Source organism: Rhinolophus ferrumequinum, chromosome 8 (assembly GCF_004115265.2).
Source record: "Rhinolophus ferrumequinum isolate MPI-CBG mRhiFer1 chromosome 8, mRhiFer1_v1.p, whole genome shotgun sequence".
In the NCBI taxonomy this organism is placed as follows: domain Eukaryota; kingdom Metazoa; phylum Chordata; class Mammalia; order Chiroptera; family Rhinolophidae; genus Rhinolophus; species Rhinolophus ferrumequinum.
Window position 1 is genome coordinate 885042 of NC_046291.1, and position 19063 is coordinate 904104.

The 19063-nt window shown below is 61.1% G+C and overlaps 2 protein-coding genes across 3 annotated transcripts in view; both read right to left on the reverse strand.

Annotated features, from left to right (window-relative positions):
* The window catches only part of LOC117025477 (G-protein coupled receptor 35-like), a 29064-nt gene extending 27915 nt beyond the window's left edge, over nucleotides 1-1149 (reverse strand). The window contains exon 1 of the mRNA XM_033111373.1: nucleotides 1099-1149. The gene's annotated coding sequence lies outside the window, so the exon portion shown is untranslated. The remainder of the gene's footprint in view (nucleotides 1-1098) is intronic.
* Nucleotides 1150-4989: 3840 nt separating this feature from the next.
* On the reverse strand, nucleotides 4990-16997 carry CAPN10 (calpain 10). Of its 2 annotated transcripts, XM_033111661.1 has the most exons (12): nucleotides 16664-16997; nucleotides 14326-14457; nucleotides 12994-13190; nucleotides 12003-12220; nucleotides 10433-10574; nucleotides 9646-9812; nucleotides 9153-9433; nucleotides 8053-8255; nucleotides 7700-7940; nucleotides 5945-6144; nucleotides 5653-5698; nucleotides 4990-5397 (listed from the first exon to the last, which is right to left on the reverse strand). In XM_033111661.1, exons 1-12 carry the CDS (start codon nucleotides 16787-16789, stop codon nucleotides 5368-5370), a joined length of 1983 nt encoding a protein of 660 aa, XP_032967552.1. In that variant the 5' UTR covers nucleotides 16790-16997; the 3' UTR covers nucleotides 4990-5367. The 2 variants fall into 2 exon arrangements, with proteins under 2 accessions (XP_032967552.1, XP_032967553.1); XM_033111662.1 differs by lacking the exon at nucleotides 16664-16997 and having other exon boundaries at nucleotides 12911-13066; nucleotides 14326-14460.
* Between the last annotated feature and the right edge of the window lie 2066 nt (nucleotides 16998-19063).

Sequence of the window (19063 nt, forward strand, 5' to 3'; positions counted from 1 at the left end):
CCCATCGTCACCCCTGCTCAGGCCCCAGGAACCTTAGGGGACCAGGACCTGGCCCAGGCCAAGCCACTGCTGGCTCCCTGCCCAGCAACTTCACCTCCTGGCTGACTTGTAAAGGGACCAGGAGTCCTAGGCAGCTGAGGGGGGCGGGGCCTGAGCCCTAGCTCTGTGTGTGGGGGTGTGGGAGTCGACAGAGAGTGTGTGTGTGTGTGTGTGTATGTCTGTGTGTGCGTGCGTGTATGTGTGCATGTGTGTGCATGTGTGTGCATGTGTGTCCATGTGTGGGGTGTGTACCTGTGTGTGTGTGTGTCTGTGCGTGAGGTGCTTTAGGAAACACACACAAGTGTCCCCGACTAGCCTTCCACTCCCTGGGTGAGCAGGCCTCGTGGTCTCAGCCCCAACTGGGGACGACGCTGTATGTGAGACACAACCTTACTTTCAAGAAATCAGACAGGAATGGCCAGAGGGTCCTGACACGGACTGGACGCCCACAGGCTGCAGCCAGAGCCCACGGCTTCCGTCTGGGCTTCCCCGGGGAGGGAGGGGGCCCCACAGCTGCAGAGCTGAGAACTCTAGGGAGCTGGTGGGCTCAGCCTGCCCCCGCAAACTCATGCTCAGAACCAGAGAAGGCCCTCCCCTGATGGGGCACAGTCATGTCCAAAGACCCCAAAATGTCCCCAGGAGCAAAGTGACTCTTCCATTCATGTCAAAGTGCAGCAAAGCTGGCTTAAATCTGTTAAATACTGGGGGCAGGGGGACTGCAGCAAAATCAGGTGAGGCCAACATGGGGCACTCAGCAGGAAATGGTTATGAATGGAGAGGGAGACAGAGAGTAACGAGCCTGGAGCGTCTGAGAGCCTTGGCCCCAGCCTGGCCGGCCCTTGCCGTCTCACTCCAGGTCCCTCCTGCCTGCTGCTCAGGAAGCCCCCAGCCAGGCCCCCTCCCTGACTACCTACTCTCAGGGCACCAGGGCCTCGATGCTCACGCGGAAGCTCTGCCCCCACCCCACCACGAGACTGACCCGGGCCTGCGGGAGGGAAAGCGGGCGGGACAGTCACAGAGAAGACTGAGGACCAGGGCTGGGCAGGACACGGCTCTTACCGAGAAGGCATGGCCACCATGCCTGGAACAGGAAGTGGTGCGAGATGCCAAGAAGGAAACTGACACGGGACAAAGTCTGCTGGGAAAGGAGGTGTTCTCACCTGCTCACTCCCAGACCTGCCCGCCTGGGTCTGCCAGGTCACCGCGAACGGGAGGGAGGCAGTCATCACCCGACACAGTGCCCCACCAGCAGGTCCACGGAGCAGCTGGGGACCCGACAGGCCGGGCCCTGGACACAGCCTGGGCTCAGCACTGACACTCAGTTTGGCCCTGCTCGTGGCTGCCTCTGAGTCCCACGGAGCCCCAGGCCGGCTGAGACAGCAGTGGCCTGCCTGGGCCCCAGGCCCTCCCAGTCTGTGCGGGCCCCAAGGTCCGCAGCCCCAGTTCAGCCTGGGCTGCCCTGCACTGGGCTCGGGGCCAGTGTCAGACGTAAGAATATAAACTGAGGCTGAAGTGTCTGGTGCATCCGAGTTCCAGTAGGGGGTGGCAAGGGGTGGCAAGGGGCACGGCCACTGCCGCCGGGCGTGCTCGGACCCTGAAAGACCCCGGGGAGCAGGTCCACCACGTTCTCAGCAGTCACTTCCAGGCGGCCGAGGACTCCAGGGAAAAGCAGAGGGCCAGCCCTGAGAGAGGGGACACACTGGGAGTCCAGAGGGCACAAGCTGCTTCTGGAGGTCACCCAGCTGGGTGGGGGCTGCGTTGAGTGGCAGCTGGCCTGTTGGGGGCTGAGTCTGCCCTGGGGGAGGCTCCTTCAGTGCTGCCGGTGGACCTGGAACCATGTGTGGCGGGAGGGGCGTGGAGACCGGGCCCCACTGTGCCCAGACCCCTGCTTCCTCAGCCTCAGCTGCGCGTCCCAGAAGCCCAGGTGGCAACTGTCTCCCCCGGCTGACTTTCCATCTCTGTCCTCCGTCCTCCATCCGCCAGGGCCCTCTGCCAGGCGAGTCCTACCCCATCACCCAGCGAGAGACCCTGACGCAGCCCCAGATCTGATCACAGCAGGGCTTCCAGGGCGGGGAAAGGGAGAGTTACCCAAGGGTACCTTGTGGAGGAGCTGCCCCTGGCTGCCTGCCGGCACCCCCCCATACCCCACCCCCACGGTGGAAAGGCCAGCCCCTGCCTTCGAGGGTTCTGGAGGGTTCTTGGTGCCTTGCCCAGAAGTGATAAGTTGTCAGCATCTTATTTTTCAGGGTTTGTAGCACAGCCCCCTCCTTTGGGAGGATGGCACTCCACCGCACTCGCCAATCCCCTGCTGAGGCACCCATCGGCAATCTTAATGGGTGGGGAAATGCTCAGCTTTCTCTATTTGCATGGAATCAACTGCTTTGCAGCAAAAGAAGCGAAGGGAAGACTGACAGATGGATCCAGAGCCCAGAGGCACGGGCTGCAGCTCCACGGCGCCCCTGGAGGCCTCCCTGGGATGCCCCAGCTGGAGCGGCAGCCCCGGCCAGCATCTGCCAGCCAGCGTCGTGTCCACAGCCGGAGGCAGTGATGTTGGTGAGCTGCGCTGTGGCAGATCACCCAGGCAGGGCCATCGGGTGGGACGGCAATTGCAGAAGGGGCTGTGGGCTGGGCGGGGACATGGGGGTCTGGATGGCCTCCGCCCCAAAAAGATCAGAATGAGCTCAAAGCAGAGCGGCTGCAGAGAGCCCACCCATGGAGGCTCAGGGAGCAAGGCCACTGGGGTGACCTTTGCCACAGTCTCAGAGGACAGGAGCAGCTCTGGGCAGCGCCCCGCCCTGCTTGCTCCCCTTCTGTCTTGGCTCGAGCTGCCTGACAAGCTACCACAGGCTGGCAACCTGAAACAACACTGATTTCTACAGGATGGACGTCCAAGGTCACGGCGCGGGCAAATTCGGTCCCTGGAGAAGGCTCTCTTCTCGGCTGGCAGATGCCACCTTCTCGCTGAGTCCTCTGGAGTCTCTTCTGATAAGGACTGCTCCCAGCACAGGGGCCCACCCTCGTGGCCTCATCTAAACCTCATCACCTCCAAATACCATCACGTGGGGGTTGGGGCTTCAACAGAAGAATTTAAGGGGCACCACTCAGTCTGTAGCCAGCTGAGCATTCCCCAGGGATCCCCCCAGGCTTTCAAGCCAAGGGTAAATTCCCTCTGAAGGGTCCCCACTGAAGATGGCACCAGGCTGACAGTTTTCATCCAAATGGATGCTCCTGAGAGGGAAGGGGCGGGGCAGCTAACAGTAAGTCTGCCGGACAGGGGTGACCTGGAGTGTGTGTGGGCACGTGGGGCCTCGGGGCCCTGCAGGACGTTCTGCTCCCAGCCTCCTGCTGTCAGCCCCTTTGGCCAGCGTGCCTGGGAGACGGAGCCAGGCGGGTGTCAACACCAGCATTTCAGCCCCATGTGGGAGCCGGATGCTCCAGAGCCCCCTGGCAGTGTGGCCGGGATGTGGGGGCCAGCACTGAGTCAGACTCCTCCTTCTGCCCTTATAAACAGCTTTCACCCCACAATTATTTCAGCGTCTGCCTCTGCAGAATCCAACCTTAGTCCGGAAGAGAGTCGATGCCATGGGGTTTGGGGTTTGGAGCTGGGTGACTCACTGCCTGCTGGCCACAAGGACTGTCTCTAGTGGCAGGGGTACGGTGGCCCCTGGCACAGGTGGTGGTCTTGTCCTGCCCGATTGTTAAATTTGCTCCAGTGTTGAGTCAGAGGTGTTGCTGGGGAAGAGATGGTGTCAGTGGGCCCTGAGCACTGCCGGCCTGAGGTGCATGCAGACAGGGCTGCAAGGGTGACAGGCAGATGGCTGGAGGCCAGGGGTCAGGAGGTCCTCACAGAAGCCCTGGCTGGGGGACAGAGAGTGCCAGGCCCGGGACCCACTGACTGAAGAGGTGGCCGGGTCCCAAGAGGCAGGCTCCACCCCCACCACGTGTGCAGGACAGACTCCCCCAGAAGCCCCCAGCCCTGCCCAGCTATGGCCCCCTACTGGAGGCTGTGCTCCAGGAGAGGTAGAGGGACGTCAGACATTTGAGAACCAGCGGTTCAGGGGCACACAGGTCCTGAGCTGACACTAACCAGAGCGTCCTCATGGGCCCTGTCAGAATGGGACACACGTCAGGCAGTTAACAACAGAGCCTGCCAGGACTGGCCCACAGTGGGCCTGTGGGACCATGTCCAGTCTCCAAGCACATAGTGGGGACTGACATGCGACCAACACCCTTAGGGGGTCAGAGACGTTACTGTCGGGAAGGCCAAGGGGCCCGTGCAGGTCGGAGACGAGGCCTGCCCCGGGGTCTGACGCCGTGCGCGTGCTGGCCCCTGCGGAACGGAGCACATGGATGACCGCAGGCTCGTGGGGGGGGCACTAAGGCCTCAGGCACGGGTGTGCCCATGATGGAGTGAGGCGGGAAAGGTCAGAAGCGGCCCACACGCATGCGAATGGACAACAGGCAGCGGCTGTTTTTCCCAAGACCTTCTGTCATAATGCAGGACAGACACCCAGCTGGCTGGGCCCTGGATTACGCTGACGACAGGATGCTAATGGAGGAACAAGGTGGGGGGCCTGCCACACGGGGATGGTGAGGGTGCCGGGTCAGAGGCCCCGGGGAGATGTCCTCCGAAACCGAGAAAATGACTGTATCTGGCAGCGCCCGCCTGCCTCAGGTTCTCTGGGGGCCTGCACAGCACTTTCCATACCTGCGAATACCATTTGGCTGCTCACCAGGTGACTGAATGGCTGCCAAGTGAGGAGGAGATGGGTGCCAGGCTGCTTCCAGCCGCTCCCTCCTGCTCGCCCTGGGCACGCCCTGTGAGCCATGCCCCCCACCCCCCACAGACCCCCTCCCAGAGGCCACTGTCCCCAGTGTGTCAGCAGCCGGGTGGACAGGCCTGAGGGCCTGCCCTGCTCCCTCAGTGAGACCAGCCGGAGTCACCTGTAAACCACTCAGCACTCACATTTATTTATAAAGTTACATCCTAAAAACATTTCTAACAAATAGTTTTAAACAGGGTGTGTCGTGACATAGTCCCGTCTGTCTGCCATAAAGCCTCTCTCGGGAGCCCTGAGAGAAGATGTGGGGGTTTTCGTCACGCTGCCGCCAGGCGGTGGGACAAGATGCCCACAGGGGTTTTCTTGCCGTTCCTGCAGCACCTGCCCAACCCCAGGGCTCGTCACCTGGACCGGCAGGCACACACGGCTGCTGAGCTCAGGAGGGGAAGCCGTAGCCCTGAGGCTGGTGGCACCGTGTGGGGACGCTGTGGGCCTCCGTGAGCCCCGGGGACCCCAGTCACCAGAGTTGACACTCGGGGTCATCCAGTTAGGTCTTCATCACTGCCTGGAAGGAGGCCTGCAAAAGGAGAGATGGCGACATCTGGGCAGCGGCTGCGCCTGACGGACGGCGGGTGTGGCCTGCGTCCTCAGCACCCACTGGCACTGCCTGGGGACCTGACCACAGTGTCAGCTTCTTAGCCCCTTAGAAGCTCTGCCAGGTGCCTCTCAGGGGAAGAGACAAGTGCAGCTTGCGTCCCCAGGCACGGCCCAACCTGCAGGGTGGCTGCTGTGAGGGGGCTGGATGAGTGAATACCCCAGGGCCCCATCATACCTCCTGGAGGAGCTGCCCCAGCCTTTCCTGGCTGTGGATGGAGCGCCTGCAGGAAAGAACATCTCAGTCAGCCCTCCGGGTCCCCCGCCCACACAGGGGGCGTGGGGGGGCAGGCACGCCCAGGCCCATCCATGCGACCCCCACAGGCTGATGGGCAAGGAGTCTGCAGGCACGCGTGTCAGCCTCGTCTCTGCCAGGACAGCTGAGAGCTGGGGCTGTGGGGCAGGTGGGAGAACACAGGGCGAAGGTGGCACCGGGGCACTGGGGACCACAGCCTGCTGCATGGCCCCACCTGTCTATCCTGGTCGCTATGGTCACGGTGAAGCTACCCTCTGTGTCCGGCAGGTAGGTGGAGGGCACCACCCTGTAGGTCCCCGCAGAGAGGTGGCAGAGCCGGCTCACTTCCTGGGCGTAGCAGTGTGGCACACAGCTCAGCAGAGGCTTCTGGAGCAACAGAGAGGTTGTGCCCTGGTCCCCGCCATCTGCTGGAACCTGGGGAGGCAAGGGCACAGACTGGCAGGCCTGTTCCTGGGCAGACACAGAGTGCCCTCAGCAGTCCTCAGGCTCAGGACACTCTCCTTCCGCGGCCAGAAGCAGGCCGGGCTGTGGACATCAGGGCAGGAGCAGCCAGGTGCTGTCTGCTTGGATCTCCCGGGGCTTGGTACCTGGTCCCCCACCCCAGCCACATCACACACACGCATGCTCGCGTCTGAGGGGGAACTGCCAGCCCCACAAAGCTGGGCGCACCACTAAGGTCCCACCACCCTTGCCAGGAGGTCCCGTCAAGTGTCAGGTGCCCACACCTGGGGGAACCACCACAATCACCCGGCCTAGGCCCATCCAGAGTCATCTGATTGGCCACCAGCACTTTTGTCAAAGCTCCTGGGTGCCTCTGCTCTCCGGGAGCACAGCGGCTCTGCCCTGCACCCCCCAAGGGGACACAACCTTCTGAGAAAACACGACTCTTCTCCCAGGTCACTGTGCTTCATGCTACATGTGTCCCCTCCACCCCAGTGGATCCTGGAACAAGGCTCCGGGTCAGCCTCCCAGCCCACGTCCTCCTGGGACACCGGCCGCCGTCCTGAAGTGGGGCCCCCAGGAGGACACTGCGTGTGGGCTGGGAGGCTCATCAGCACCATGGGGTCCTGCGACCTCTGACCTCTGGCACTTGACCTCTGCCCCTTCCTCCAACTATTGGTCTGCTAAGCGCGACTTGCCTGCATGGCAGAAGAGAGGGCAGACTGACCAAGGAAGGTCCTCCGGGTGGTGCTTACGACTCACTGGCCCTTCCCTGACCTCCACGCGCCCTCCTCGCCACCCGTGGGGGGCACTCAGCAGACCCCACCCAATACTTGGAGGGCAGCAGGCCCCTTCCGTGGGGCTCCCCAGGCACACACCCCATTCTGAGCTGAAGGTGGGAACAACACGCTTTCAGCCCCAGTTCCTGGAAGCCACCCTTCCCCCTGGACCTGGCCGGGGTTCAGGCCCCGCCCCACAGGGCTGAGCGCCCTGGCCCTGGGACCGTGGGGAACCTTGTGAGCTCATCACCCACACACCTGGCTTTCCCTTTTCTTTCCGATCTGAAAATCTCGGGCGGCAGAGTGGCCGTCAGTCACTTAGCCGCCCCTCCCTCCCTGCCCAGCTCTTCCCACAAGCCCGCACCATGGCCCTCACTTCTGCCTGGCTCCCAGACGGTGCCCACGGCCCCAGGAGCAGCCTCAGGGGCACGGGGCCCGGGGGGAGGCTGGGGTTCCAGAGCTTTGGGGCTGCGGCTGACGTACAGGTGATCCCTGCCCAGTGACGCCACTGGGAGGCACCGTCCTCGTGACACAGTTGTTGTGAGCCAGGTGAGTGGACAAGCGGCTACCTGAGCTGACCTGTGACCCCAGTGAATTACGAGTTTGATGAAACCTAGAAATGAGTCTTGCACGTGACCGACCAGCCTGGCCAACGTGCCCAGATGATGGCGTCCAGGCCTGCGCGTCAGCCCGCTGTCCACAGGGACTCAGCTCCTCTGAGGGGCCCCCCAGGACATCGCGGAGCTTGCCTGGAAGACGTGGAAGCCGATGGGATGGCGGTCGCCGTCCGGGCAGTGCTGGTGCAGACTGATCCGGACACAGCGGGGGCCCGCGCCCCCCGGCACCGAGAGCGGGAAGCAGGGGTTGGTGGGGTAGGATGCGAAGTTCCTGCTGCCCCCCGCCGTCCGGCCAATCCTCCAGGAGCCCCGCAGCCGCACAGTCTCCCACTCCCCTTCAGGGTCGGGGCCCTCAGCCACCGGCTTGATGGCACTGCCCAGAAAAGACAAGCACAGGGGGCGGCTGCAGCACGACTGGGCCTGCCTCGGGCACAGCCGGAACATGCAGGACCTGGGCGGAGACTGCCCGCCCTGTGGCCCCTCACCTGAGGGAGACTCTCCCACTGGAGAAGACCCGGAGCAGAAACTGCCCTGGTACATCCTTCAGAAAGGTGCTGGGGACAGCCAGGTAGTAGCCAGGGGCGAGCTCACAGCGGAGATGGACCTCACGGTCGTACGCATGGCACACGGTGCCAGCCACGGGGGGCGTGGACAGAACCCGGGGCAGGCTGACCCGCCGCTTCTCCACCTGAGGAGAGGGGGCCTGTCACAGAGATCAGCCCAGCCCCCGGCTCCCAGCATTAGGGCCTGTGGGCCCCTCCCCAGCCTCTCAGGGACCAGCTGAAAATGCCCACGACTCCCAGGCTTTCACTCAGCCCTGTCCCAGATGTGAGCTGCAAGCCCTTCTGCTCCACGGAAAGCAGACAAATGTGCCGGCTGTGCCCCAACGCACATGGCTAAAGCACCCTGGAGCCGCTGGACAAAAGGCCTGCCCACAACACCTTTCGCAGAAAAAAGGGAACACAATGTAAGCCATGCCCACAACGGGACAGGGAACACTGTGCTGGGAGCTGTCAGACCTCGGAGGGACACACGAGATGAAAAACCAGGCAAGCGGGCAGCACGTTCCTGTGCCAGACGCTCCTGGCCCTTGGGAGAGGACAGGCGTCTCCATCGGGCCCAGGCGGCTCCTCGGACCGTACCATGAGATCAGAACGCTACCACCCCATGGGTAGGGAGACTGAGGGAGGAGGGAAGGGGAAGAGGCCTGTGGAGGTCCCATGGGAAGTGGCCGAGCCCAGGCCCTGGCGTCTCAGCAGTGGTTCTAATAACCCGGCTTTCAGGAAGGAGCCTGGGTCAGGGGCCCACAGCCTGGCCCACTGGCCGGCTCTGTGGGGGCTTTGGTTCTGTTTGCCTTTGGCCGACAGACACACCTGGGAGAGGGAGAGGGAACCGAGTCCTGCAGACCCAGATCAGCGCTGGGAGCACCCACAGGCCTGATCCCCAGGATGGCCAGGCAGGGGGGCACGTGGCGCTGGCTCCTGGCACCGTGCGTGTCCTGGCACTGCAGGTCCTGGGACTCAGGCCTCCACGGGCCCCGCCCTGACCCCTGCCCCTGAGCGGGAGCCGCGGGCCGTGGAGTTACCTTCCAGAGATGTAGGCCCACGGCAGGGTAGTCCTGGCCTGGGGTGCGCGCCGGGCTCCACGCAGTGTGGTCGTCCCCTGCGGGTGCCCGGGCCCGGCCGGCCCAGTCGGATGTGCGCACCCTGGGCCTCTGCAGGACGGCAGCGCACACCTCGCTTGGTTCCCAGACCCGCAGCCAGAACTTGGGGTTGCTGGGGAAGCCGCTGTTGTTCCGGCAACCTCCTGCCGACTGGCCCCTGACCCAGGCCCCAGGCAGCGCCTGAGTGTGGCACAGCAGCTTCTCTGTGGCGAGAGCACAGGGCGTCAGGTTCCCACGCCCCCTCACACCCTCACACCCGCCAGTCCTCCAACAGCCCCGCTGTGTCCCCACCTCCAGCCACCCGGGACAGGGACAGGAGGGGACAGCACAGAACAGAAGCCAAACGCACGTGGGGCCCGACTTCAGAAGGCAGAGTCCGCTGCACGCGCACAAAAGCTACCCCTGAGTAATTTACCCGAGTAGAGGCTTTGCAGGTGGCCGGCCTCTGTGACTGGGTAGCCAATGGTGACCTCGTCAAACTCCTGGAGGAACTCCTGCTCTTCCACCCAGAACTCCCCTTCCTGGAGCTGGGACAGCAGCTCAGACTGGTCGGCCGCCTCCACCCGGCTCCAACCTTCGCCCCTAGAACGAATCTCACCTCAGCGGAGGCCTCATCTGAGAGCTGACGGCGCTGACTGGGGCGGACGGGGACCCAGGCGGCATCTTGAGAGCCCCTGTCCCTGCAGCCCTGGCCCCTTCCCATGCTCTGATGTGCTCTGGGCTGGACCAGCCTCGGGGCAGTCACTTGTCACCCCTCACGGGCTCCTGCCTCTGCATGCCTGTCACGGCCTGGCTGAGTGGATGGATGAGTGAGCGGTGAAGGAAGGATGTGTGTCCTCTGCCTCGGGTGGAGCTGCTCAGACCAAGTGTGGGGGTCTGCTCACCACCCCGCTGGCGAAAGGGAGCTGTCCCAGCACCAGGACGTAGCAGTGGCACCGCATCCCATGGGTCCCTGGCATCCGCCATTCCATGGGCAGTCAAGACCGGACCCAGGGCCCAGGGTCAGCCAGCCTCCTGGGGCCATCTGGGGCCAAGCACAGGACATGTGGCCCATGAGCAGGGGCCGAGTGGGCCTCACGGGACCCCACCGAGCCCTGTCCTGACCATGGAAACGCCCCTGGCACGAGCCCCGGCACTGGGCCCGGCACCCACACTGCTGACGGCCCTCGGCTGCCACTGGAGTCCCCGCATGGTCAACTCACCCCTCTCTCCAGGGCCCCTGCCAGCAGCGCCGGCCCCAGGGGTTCTGAATGCACAGGAGCAGGATGCTGGGACCGGCAGGAGTCCGGAGCTCGCGCAGGTCTGAGACAATAAAGGCGTGAAACTCCCCCAGCTCCCGGGAGCCTGGCAAGGGACAGTGCAGTCAAGGCGGGAGTTCCCAGACCGGGTGGACGCACAGCTGTCTCCTTCCCGGGGCTGCTTCAGCCACCCAGCTGCGGCTGCACAGGCATCAGGACCCCCACAGACCACGGCGGGGCTCCTCTGCTGCCCGCTGTGGACAGGTTCACTCAGGCGTGGCCTTTGCCAGCGCAGAGCCACAGCAAAGGGTGGCTCTGGACACAGGCTCAGCTGGACCAGGCCGGCCACTCAGTCCCTTCTCGGGGCCCCGGCCCCCGCCTGGATGGACGAGGGATGCAGGCGGCACACGGCCAGTTCTGAAATGTGCTGCTACTAGCACGGTCGCCAATGGTCTGTGACCAAGAAGCGACAAGGGACATCTCGTCAGCAAGGCGAGCTGGGGAGGCAGGGGGCGGTCGGGCAGTGGGAGGGCTGAGGCCCGTGGGAAATGACTCCACTTGCCCAGACAAGGGACAGACTACCTACGTGTGGAGGAGCCAAACAGGATGGCACCGTCTGGGGCGGAAGGCGGAGGGCGGCGGCCCAGAGCGGAGAGAACTCCTGGCACACCTTTAAGTGCTTCATTCACACGGCAGTGTCATTGGCCCTGGGTGTCCTGCCCACATCCCCGGCCCCTTGCCACCTCACTGGGCTCCAGGCGACACCCAGCACCCATCTACCCCATCCTGGGGGCAGCTGATGCTAAACACAGCCCCTATCCCGCAGGGCAGGCTCCCCGCAGCCCCGTCCCAGGCTCTGCGTGTGGCAGACCCATCACCAGGCCTGTGCCAACTCTCACACACCGGCCAGGGCGGTGTAACTGTCAACACTGGTGAGATTATCGCAGCGTTCACAGTCTCTGAGCAAAGATTCCATGATGAACAGAATCCTAAATAGGAAACTTTCATGCATAAAGATGTTCACTGCAACGGTATTTATAACAGCGTAAAATTGGAGTGACCCAAAATACCCACGTTAAGGGACGGATGAAGGAAGACCCACTAATGAAAAACGTAGCTTACGTAACAACAGAGAAAACAGCATTTAATGCCGAACGCTGAAAGTGCGTGTTTATGAAAAAACTGAGCGAGCACTAAAAAGTCAAGGCAGTTATGTCCGAGTGATATTTTCCTTTCAACAACCTTTCTCTAACGAGCGCATCTGTCACTAAATCGATAATCTGAGTGTTGATTTTGCCAGGTTACCAGCTGGGCAGACATGGTACCATCTGCCTCCTCGACCGTCTCTGCAGGGCGGTTACCCCTCCCTGGGGGGGTCCTGGTCAGGGAGAAAGGTGGGCAGCAGGAGGTCACACCCAGGATAGCAGCATGGAAGGACAAATGTCCTCGTTCCATTTGGTCCTGTCAGGGCCACAGTGAAAGGCCCGTGGGGGTGTGAGGGCACGTGCCACCCCTCCCGCTGCCAGCGTCTCACCTGCTCTGGGGCTGAACACCGAGCAGCTGATCAGACAGCGCTCCTTGAGGCCCAGCAGGTGCCGGCAAGTCCTGGGCTCCGAGTCACCGGGTCTGTCCTGCTGGCCACTGGTGTGCGCCAAGTCCTTCAGGTTCCACCTTTCTGCCAGGCCCCCGGTTAGGTCCACCAGGGCTTCCGCCACCTGCCCTGCCCACAGGTGCTCGTAGGACCCATAGACCCTGGGGAGACAGCCGAGTGGGGTGAGCCTCCGGCACTGGGGCGCGTGCAGCTCCCCGCCTCACTTCTACCCCCAACCGACAACAGCCACATCATGCCCTGAACCCCACTTCAGTCTCTTCTCTTCCCTGCCGCCTAGCCCTCGCCACGTCCTTCACACGCTGCCATGCAGCGTCCCACGTGGGCTGCAGTGTGAGGCGGTGAGCTCCCCCTGTCGGTCAGGACCAAGCCCCACACCCTGACAGCGGCCGTGGGACACAGGGGCTCAGGCCCACCGCCCGGACCGCAGCTCCCTGCCTATGGGTCCAGTCTGCCAGCAAGGTGACAAACGCACTCTGAGAGGACAGTCGACTCAGACTGTGGGTCAGGCTCTCGGTCTCAGTCGGGACCCTGAGAAACAAGGAGTGATACAAGGTGGCCTCTTTCTTCCCCAACAACTTGCAGAGAGGCTACCTGTCCCCAGCAGTAGAAAACCGACAAGTGTAAAAATCTTTGTTGCTGAGGTTTGAGGAAAGAGAAGATAACACACATCCTCTTTCTGGGGTGATACCTTCCTGCCCAACTTTGAAATGAGGGCAGGGGAAGAGGGCGTGAGCAAGGAGGGAAGGCCAAGCACAGGCCCGGTCTCCAAGTGTCTGTCTCTCAACAGCCCTACCCCGCCCTGCCCAGGACTGGCCCCCAGACCCTTGAACCTGACAAGGGCGCTACAGCCCGAGTGGTGATGCTTCCGGCAGCCTAAGGTGGCCGCGGCCCCTCCAGCCTCCAGCATGCGTACTTGGCATAGACTTTCTCCAGTAACGGAAGCCAGAACACATCTTCTCTCTGGCACCGGGAGAAGCAGAGTCTCCCTGCAAGACAAGGCAGACGGTCATCTATGGTCACCTCCACCCAGTGTCCAAACTGCCAAACTCGACAGGTGAAGGAGCCACGGTACGTCTGGTCGAGCCAGCTCGGCTGTCCGGGAGGAATGACCTACCGTGTACAGGAGAGGCAAACGGAGACCGTGAGACACAAACATCGCGCTGTGCGTTCCAAGTGTCTAAACCAGAGTGTAACTCAACTGTCCCACAGGCCCCTACGGTTCTGCAGGGGCCTCAACCTTACTCCACACCCAGCTGCCAGTGCTCACGGAAAACCAGTCACAGGACAGAAAATAGCAGACCTTTCAATAAAATATTTTAAGACCACAGTGAGGAGGCCAAGTGTCTCTAAAAGCTTCAAGTCCACCATTGAGTCCTACTGTCCCAAATAAGCACGAGACCTGAATCCAAAACACACGTAACTTTTACAAGCATGAGACCCAAGTCTGGATAGAGCCAACTGCAGATGGCAGGCCGCCATAGGCACAGCAACCCCCTGCAGGAGCCTGGAGCTCAGGGCCTCTGCCAGCACCTGGACACAGAGGCAGTGCGGGCTTTGCACCAAGGGACTTGTTTGGTCCTGGCTCTGCCATCCACTAGCCGGAAAAACAGTGACAATGGTTCTAGTGCCCTCATTTGTAAAAAAAAAGTGAAAGCCGGTGGGGCCTGTGGGAATGAAAGCCAGTGACATGCCGTGCGTAGCTCGGGGCCTGGGACAGGGAGGCGCTCTGGACGGGGTCACCACCGTCCACTGTCCACGAATGCTGCTGCATTCATCAGCCACACTCAGCAAGGAGCCAAACAGAAAGCCGTGAGGGCCCCGGGGAAGGAGTGTGAGCACCTGTGGGGCCCACCCGGCATCACCGACAGTCTGAACCATCTTTTACCAATTTATAGTCAAGCTCAAGTCAGCTAGCTAAAGAAGCTTATTCCACGCCAGGCGCACAGGCTCCCTGGGCCAGCCCTTTTCCATCGGGCTGGCATGTCTGGCTTTTTATTCCACATGTGTGGCTCTGAGTACCTCAGCCCCCAACGCTCAAGAGATGGCAGAGCAGGACAGAAAGCACCCCCCGGACTCCTGCAGGAAAGAGGGACACCGCGTCTGGGCCTCGGAGCCCACGGCCCACACTAGCAGCCACAGTAGAGCACCACGGAACAAGGGGTTCAGCTGCCTGGCCCCCCACTTCCTTCCTGTGCACGGCAGACAGGACGATGACAGCAGGAGGAAACTGCACTGTTGCAGACACCTGCTCCAGGAGATGCCGACTCTTCTGCAGGGCGGCACAGGCACACAGGAACCAGCAATCCCCCAGCAGCCCTTGCTTCACTTGTCCTTCCTGGGGGTTATCTGGAAACAGCCGGGGCGTGGCACAAATTTCCTGAAATAGAGGAAATTGTCCAGAGTTACATCAGGCCTGATGGTGAGTCTTTAAGAGGCAGAACGGAGGGTCTAGGTGATGGGCTGCAAGGAGCTCCTCCGCTCATCCACACTGCCCCGCAGGGAGGAGAGGCGGCCGGCTGCTTGCACACGTAGCGTCAGCTCACGTCACTCCCTCCAGCTTAGATTGTGGGGTCCCTGTCTCTGTCCACCTTCCTTAATTGGCAAAACCCCCAAACCTGGATGAATCCTACCATCCCCCTTCTCAAAGCAGTGAAATGTTCACCTAGAAAATGGTTTCACTTTAAATTCCTAGCGGTAAATCTCGAGGGGTCCTCTACACTGCTGGAAAGCCTACTGGTTCTCTAAAAGGCTTAACTTCCCACTGCCCAGACTAGCTCACGCCTTCGCTGTTCTCCAGCTCTTCTCGACACCTCCATGCCCCCTCCCTTCATGCTTCATCGGAAGCCACCTGACCTGCCCCTCTCTTGCCTCAGAGCCTGGATTCCTCCTGCGACCCCCTCCCTCTGCCACCTCTGCGGGCAGAATCCCAGCAGCTCAAGGCACCAGGGAGAAGCTCCGTCTTCTCTAAGACATTGCCCCCCAGCACTGTTTCCCCTCTAGGTTTCCCTTCACTGACCAACTTCTGGAAAGAGCTGCCGCCACTCCTCCTCCCTCCGGCTCACTCTCCACACCGGCTCCTCCAGCCCCTAAGCCAGTCACGCCCCAAACTGCCTTCACCAGTGTCCCTGCCTGTCGTCTGTCCTCATCTTCCCCAACACCCGGCAGCATCAGAACCGCAGTGGCCTGGTGGCTCCCATGATTCCATGTGCTCCTGGCTGTCCTTTCACCTCACTGCCTGCTGCTTCTCAAGTCTACCTGTCTGGGCATCTGCGTGACCCCACTTGGAACGGTTAGGGCTCAGCAAGGCTCAGTTCTGAGGCCTCCTCCTTCTCTCCCCATACTTTCTCCTGACATACTCTTCCAGGCCCTGGCCCATAAGCCACACGTTACAGCCCCGATTCCCAGAGCAGGGTCTTCCCGAGCTCCCAGCTCTCATACCCACCACCTGCTGAGCTCCGATGGAACACACGAGAGCAACACCCGACAGTGGATCTCCACCTCCAGTTCTCCCCCAGTACATCAAACAGGGCCACCCTGCACCACGGTGCTCGGGCTGGACATCTAGGTCATTCTCGATCGATTCATCACCCTCACCCTCCACTTCCAACCAGTCACCGAGACCCACCAGAGTACTTTCCAAACTCCTCCACTGGTAGCAGACGGCACCCTAATCGGAGCGCCTCCATCCTTCTCCAGGACTGCAATGGCCACTTGCGTTCTGGCCCCCACAATCCATTTCCCACAGGGCAGTAGGGGTGAGCCTCTTCAAACATACACCCAATTGAATCAGCCTTCTAGGACTGCCCCCCTGCCCCCCAGGGCCTCCCCTTGCACCTGGGATCCTTTTTACCCAAGTCCCACTGGCGTAGCCTATAAGACCCTGGCCTCCTCTCCGGCCAAGCCCTCTCAGTGCTGCCCGGAAAAGCGCCTCGGTGCAAGTCGAGCAGCTCTGGTGGCCACACACACTCAGGAAAGGCAGGATTGTCCCTGGGACAGTCTTATTCAGCAGGTAAGCCATTCCTAAAGATGTCAACGTAGCACTAGGCCAGAGCATCCTTTTAAATTGCCACCTTAAAACGTTCAGATCTGAAAAGGCAGGTGCACCGAATCCACAAGAGAAAACTGCAGAGCAAAGCGGCGTTGTTTTGTGGGCTCAGCCTGGCCCTTCTAGAAGATCATGCAAGGACCTCACTGCCGCTGAGCAGTAGCCACAGACAAACACGCGGAACAGAGAGCCACGCAGACTGGAAGCCAAGTCTGGTTAGACGCCCTTCGGAGCAGGAGGGAAGCGGGGCTGGGTTTGTTAACTCTCCCCTCTGGCGGGCTGCCTCCCGTCTCCCGGACACAGCTACCACAGGTGAGGGTCGTGAGCTCCGGCTCTAGAACACCCTGAAGAGGCTTGAAGTGGGATGGAGAGCCGGGGAACCCCATCCTGAGGACAGCAGCAGGCCTGCGGGCCACCGCGCGCCCAAACCCGGCGGACCCCGGCCACCTGCCCCGCCGCGCCGGCCCAGACTCCGCGCTCGCACGCTGGCAGGAAACAACGTCTAAACACCCGACCTGAAACCCCGCCAGCGCCTAACCTGGGGCCGCTTCCACGTGATGTCCTCCCGGAACTGGGCCAGCGGCGTAGAGAAGCTGGAGAAGAGCGAGGAGCTCGAGGCGGGGAAGGCGGCGTCTTGGAAGAGCTCCCTGGCCGGCGCCCGCATCTTGGGCGACCCGGGCTCCCATGTGCAGCACGAGCCCCGGCGCGAGGGCGAGCGCGGCCGAGGGGAGCACGGCCCGGGAGGCAGGGCGAGTCGGCTGCCGGGCTCCGGCCTGCCCGATGCTCCCCAGCTCCAGCCGGCTCTCCACCCGGGTGACAACCGCAGCGACCCCTGGGCCCGGGCGCCGTCCGTTCGGTCGCCCCGGTAACCACCTCCTCTGGGGGCGGGGCTTCCGAGCTGAACTCTCGCGAGGCTGAAGCATCTTCCCAGCTGCACTTCTCCTTCCGGGCCAGCGGGGCCCAGAACCGTCCCGGCCGAGATCCGCCGCTGAGAGGCGACGGCCGTCTTGTCCTTGAGCCCGTGTGGTTCGGCCTGGGGCGTCGGGACCGCTTGGACTCACGGGTTCGGGAGACTAACGGGACCGGAGAGGCCACTTGGGCCGAGGTCGGCCGTGGACCACTGATCCCAGCATGCAGCGCTGCCTCCCAGAATGCTCCCCTTCTTCCGGCGCGCGGCTGCGGGGCCGCCTTTGTGGGAGCAGCCAATGGGAGACGCGCTTCGGAAGGTGAGTCGCGTGCGGTCTGCGGCAGGTGGCAAGTCTGCAGGTGTTGAGGTTGTATCCTGAGGTCCCGGGGAATGAGATGGCCCGGGGGAGGGCCTGGCCGGGCCTGGGAGGCTGGGTCAAGGCGGTGGCATTAGACGCGCGGGGTAGGGCACGAGATTGGCGCATCCTCCTGGTCCCTAGATAGCCGGGCTTCTGGTCCTGCTGGACTGGACAGTGAGTGACCTGCTGGGACGTGCGGTTATAGCTCCTAGCCGCGCAGTGCTGCGGGGAGGTGAGGACAGTGATTTGCGCACCTGCTCAAGGATGCACCGTTGCTGCAGGAAACTGCCCTTCGCCATCCTTGTTCCCAGCGAGGAAGGCGGTCAGCCAGAAGCTTATTCTCTGCCTGCTCTCCAAGCTGCGTCAGTGTGGCTGGAGCCTTCACAGAGGACCCGGCAGGGGAGGAGAACGGGGCTTACTAGTGACAGCTCTGCCACCTCTTAGTGCTTCTCAGATTTTGCATCCCCAGGCCGCTTTTACCCAGCCCCTGGATATGAAGGGTGGTTAAAGCAACCCCCCCTTTTTAATTTATTGTGGTGACAGGGGTCAACAAAACTACATAGGTTTCAAATGTGCATTGCTATAATATGTCATCTATATGTTCCATTCTGTGTTCACCACCCAGAGTCAGTTCTCCTTCCATCACCATGTATTTGAGCCCCTTTGCCCTCTTCTACCATCTCCCGCCCCTTACCCTCTGGTAACCACCAAACTGTTGTCTGTGTCTATGAGTTTTTGTTTCTTTATTTACTTGTCTTGTTCCTTTGTTGCTTTCAGTTTTACATCCCACATATGAGTGAAGTCTTATGGTTCTTGACTTTTTCTGCATAACTTATTTATTTCCCTTAGCATAATGATCTCCATATCCATCCATGTTGTCACAAATGGCAGTATTTCATCTTTTCTTATGGTCGAGCAGTATTCCACTGTGTGTTTATATCACAACTTCTTTATCCATTCACCTATCAAAGGACACTGATTGTTTCCATGCCTTGGCCACCGTAAATAATGAACACTGGAGCACACATATCTTTATGAAGCAATGTTTTCACATTTTTTGGGTAGATACCAGGAGAGGGATTGCTGGGTCATATGGTAATTCTATTCGTAATTTTTTGAGGAACCTCCACACTGCCTTCCATAACAGCTGCACCAGTCTGCATTCCCGCCAACAGCGTATGAGGGTTCCTTTTTCTCCACAGCCTCTCCAACACTTGTTACTATTTGTCTTGTTGATGATAGCCATTCTGACTGGGGTGAGGTGATATCTCATTGTGGTTTTTATTTGCATTTCCCTAATAGTGAAGTTGGGCACTTTTTCATATATTTGTTGGCTGTTTGTATGTCTTCTTGGGTGAAGTTTCTGTTCATGTCCTCTGCCCATTTTTTAATTGGATTGTTTGTCTTTTTGTTGTTGAGTTGTATGAGTTCCTTATATATTTTGGATATTAGCTCCTTATCAGAGGCGTTGTTTGCAAATACCTTTTCCCGTTCGGTTGGTTGCCTCTCAAAGCCCTTTTGCAGTTAAAACCGAAAAGCTCTTACTGCTGGATAGGAAACTGAACCTGATCCAAGAGCCCCTGCCCCTGACCTTTCTGCTTCCTTGGAGCTCCGTGACAGCTGCAGCTCCTCCCTCTGAGAGGCTCGGCAGGGCCTGCATGAGTAGCAGCTGC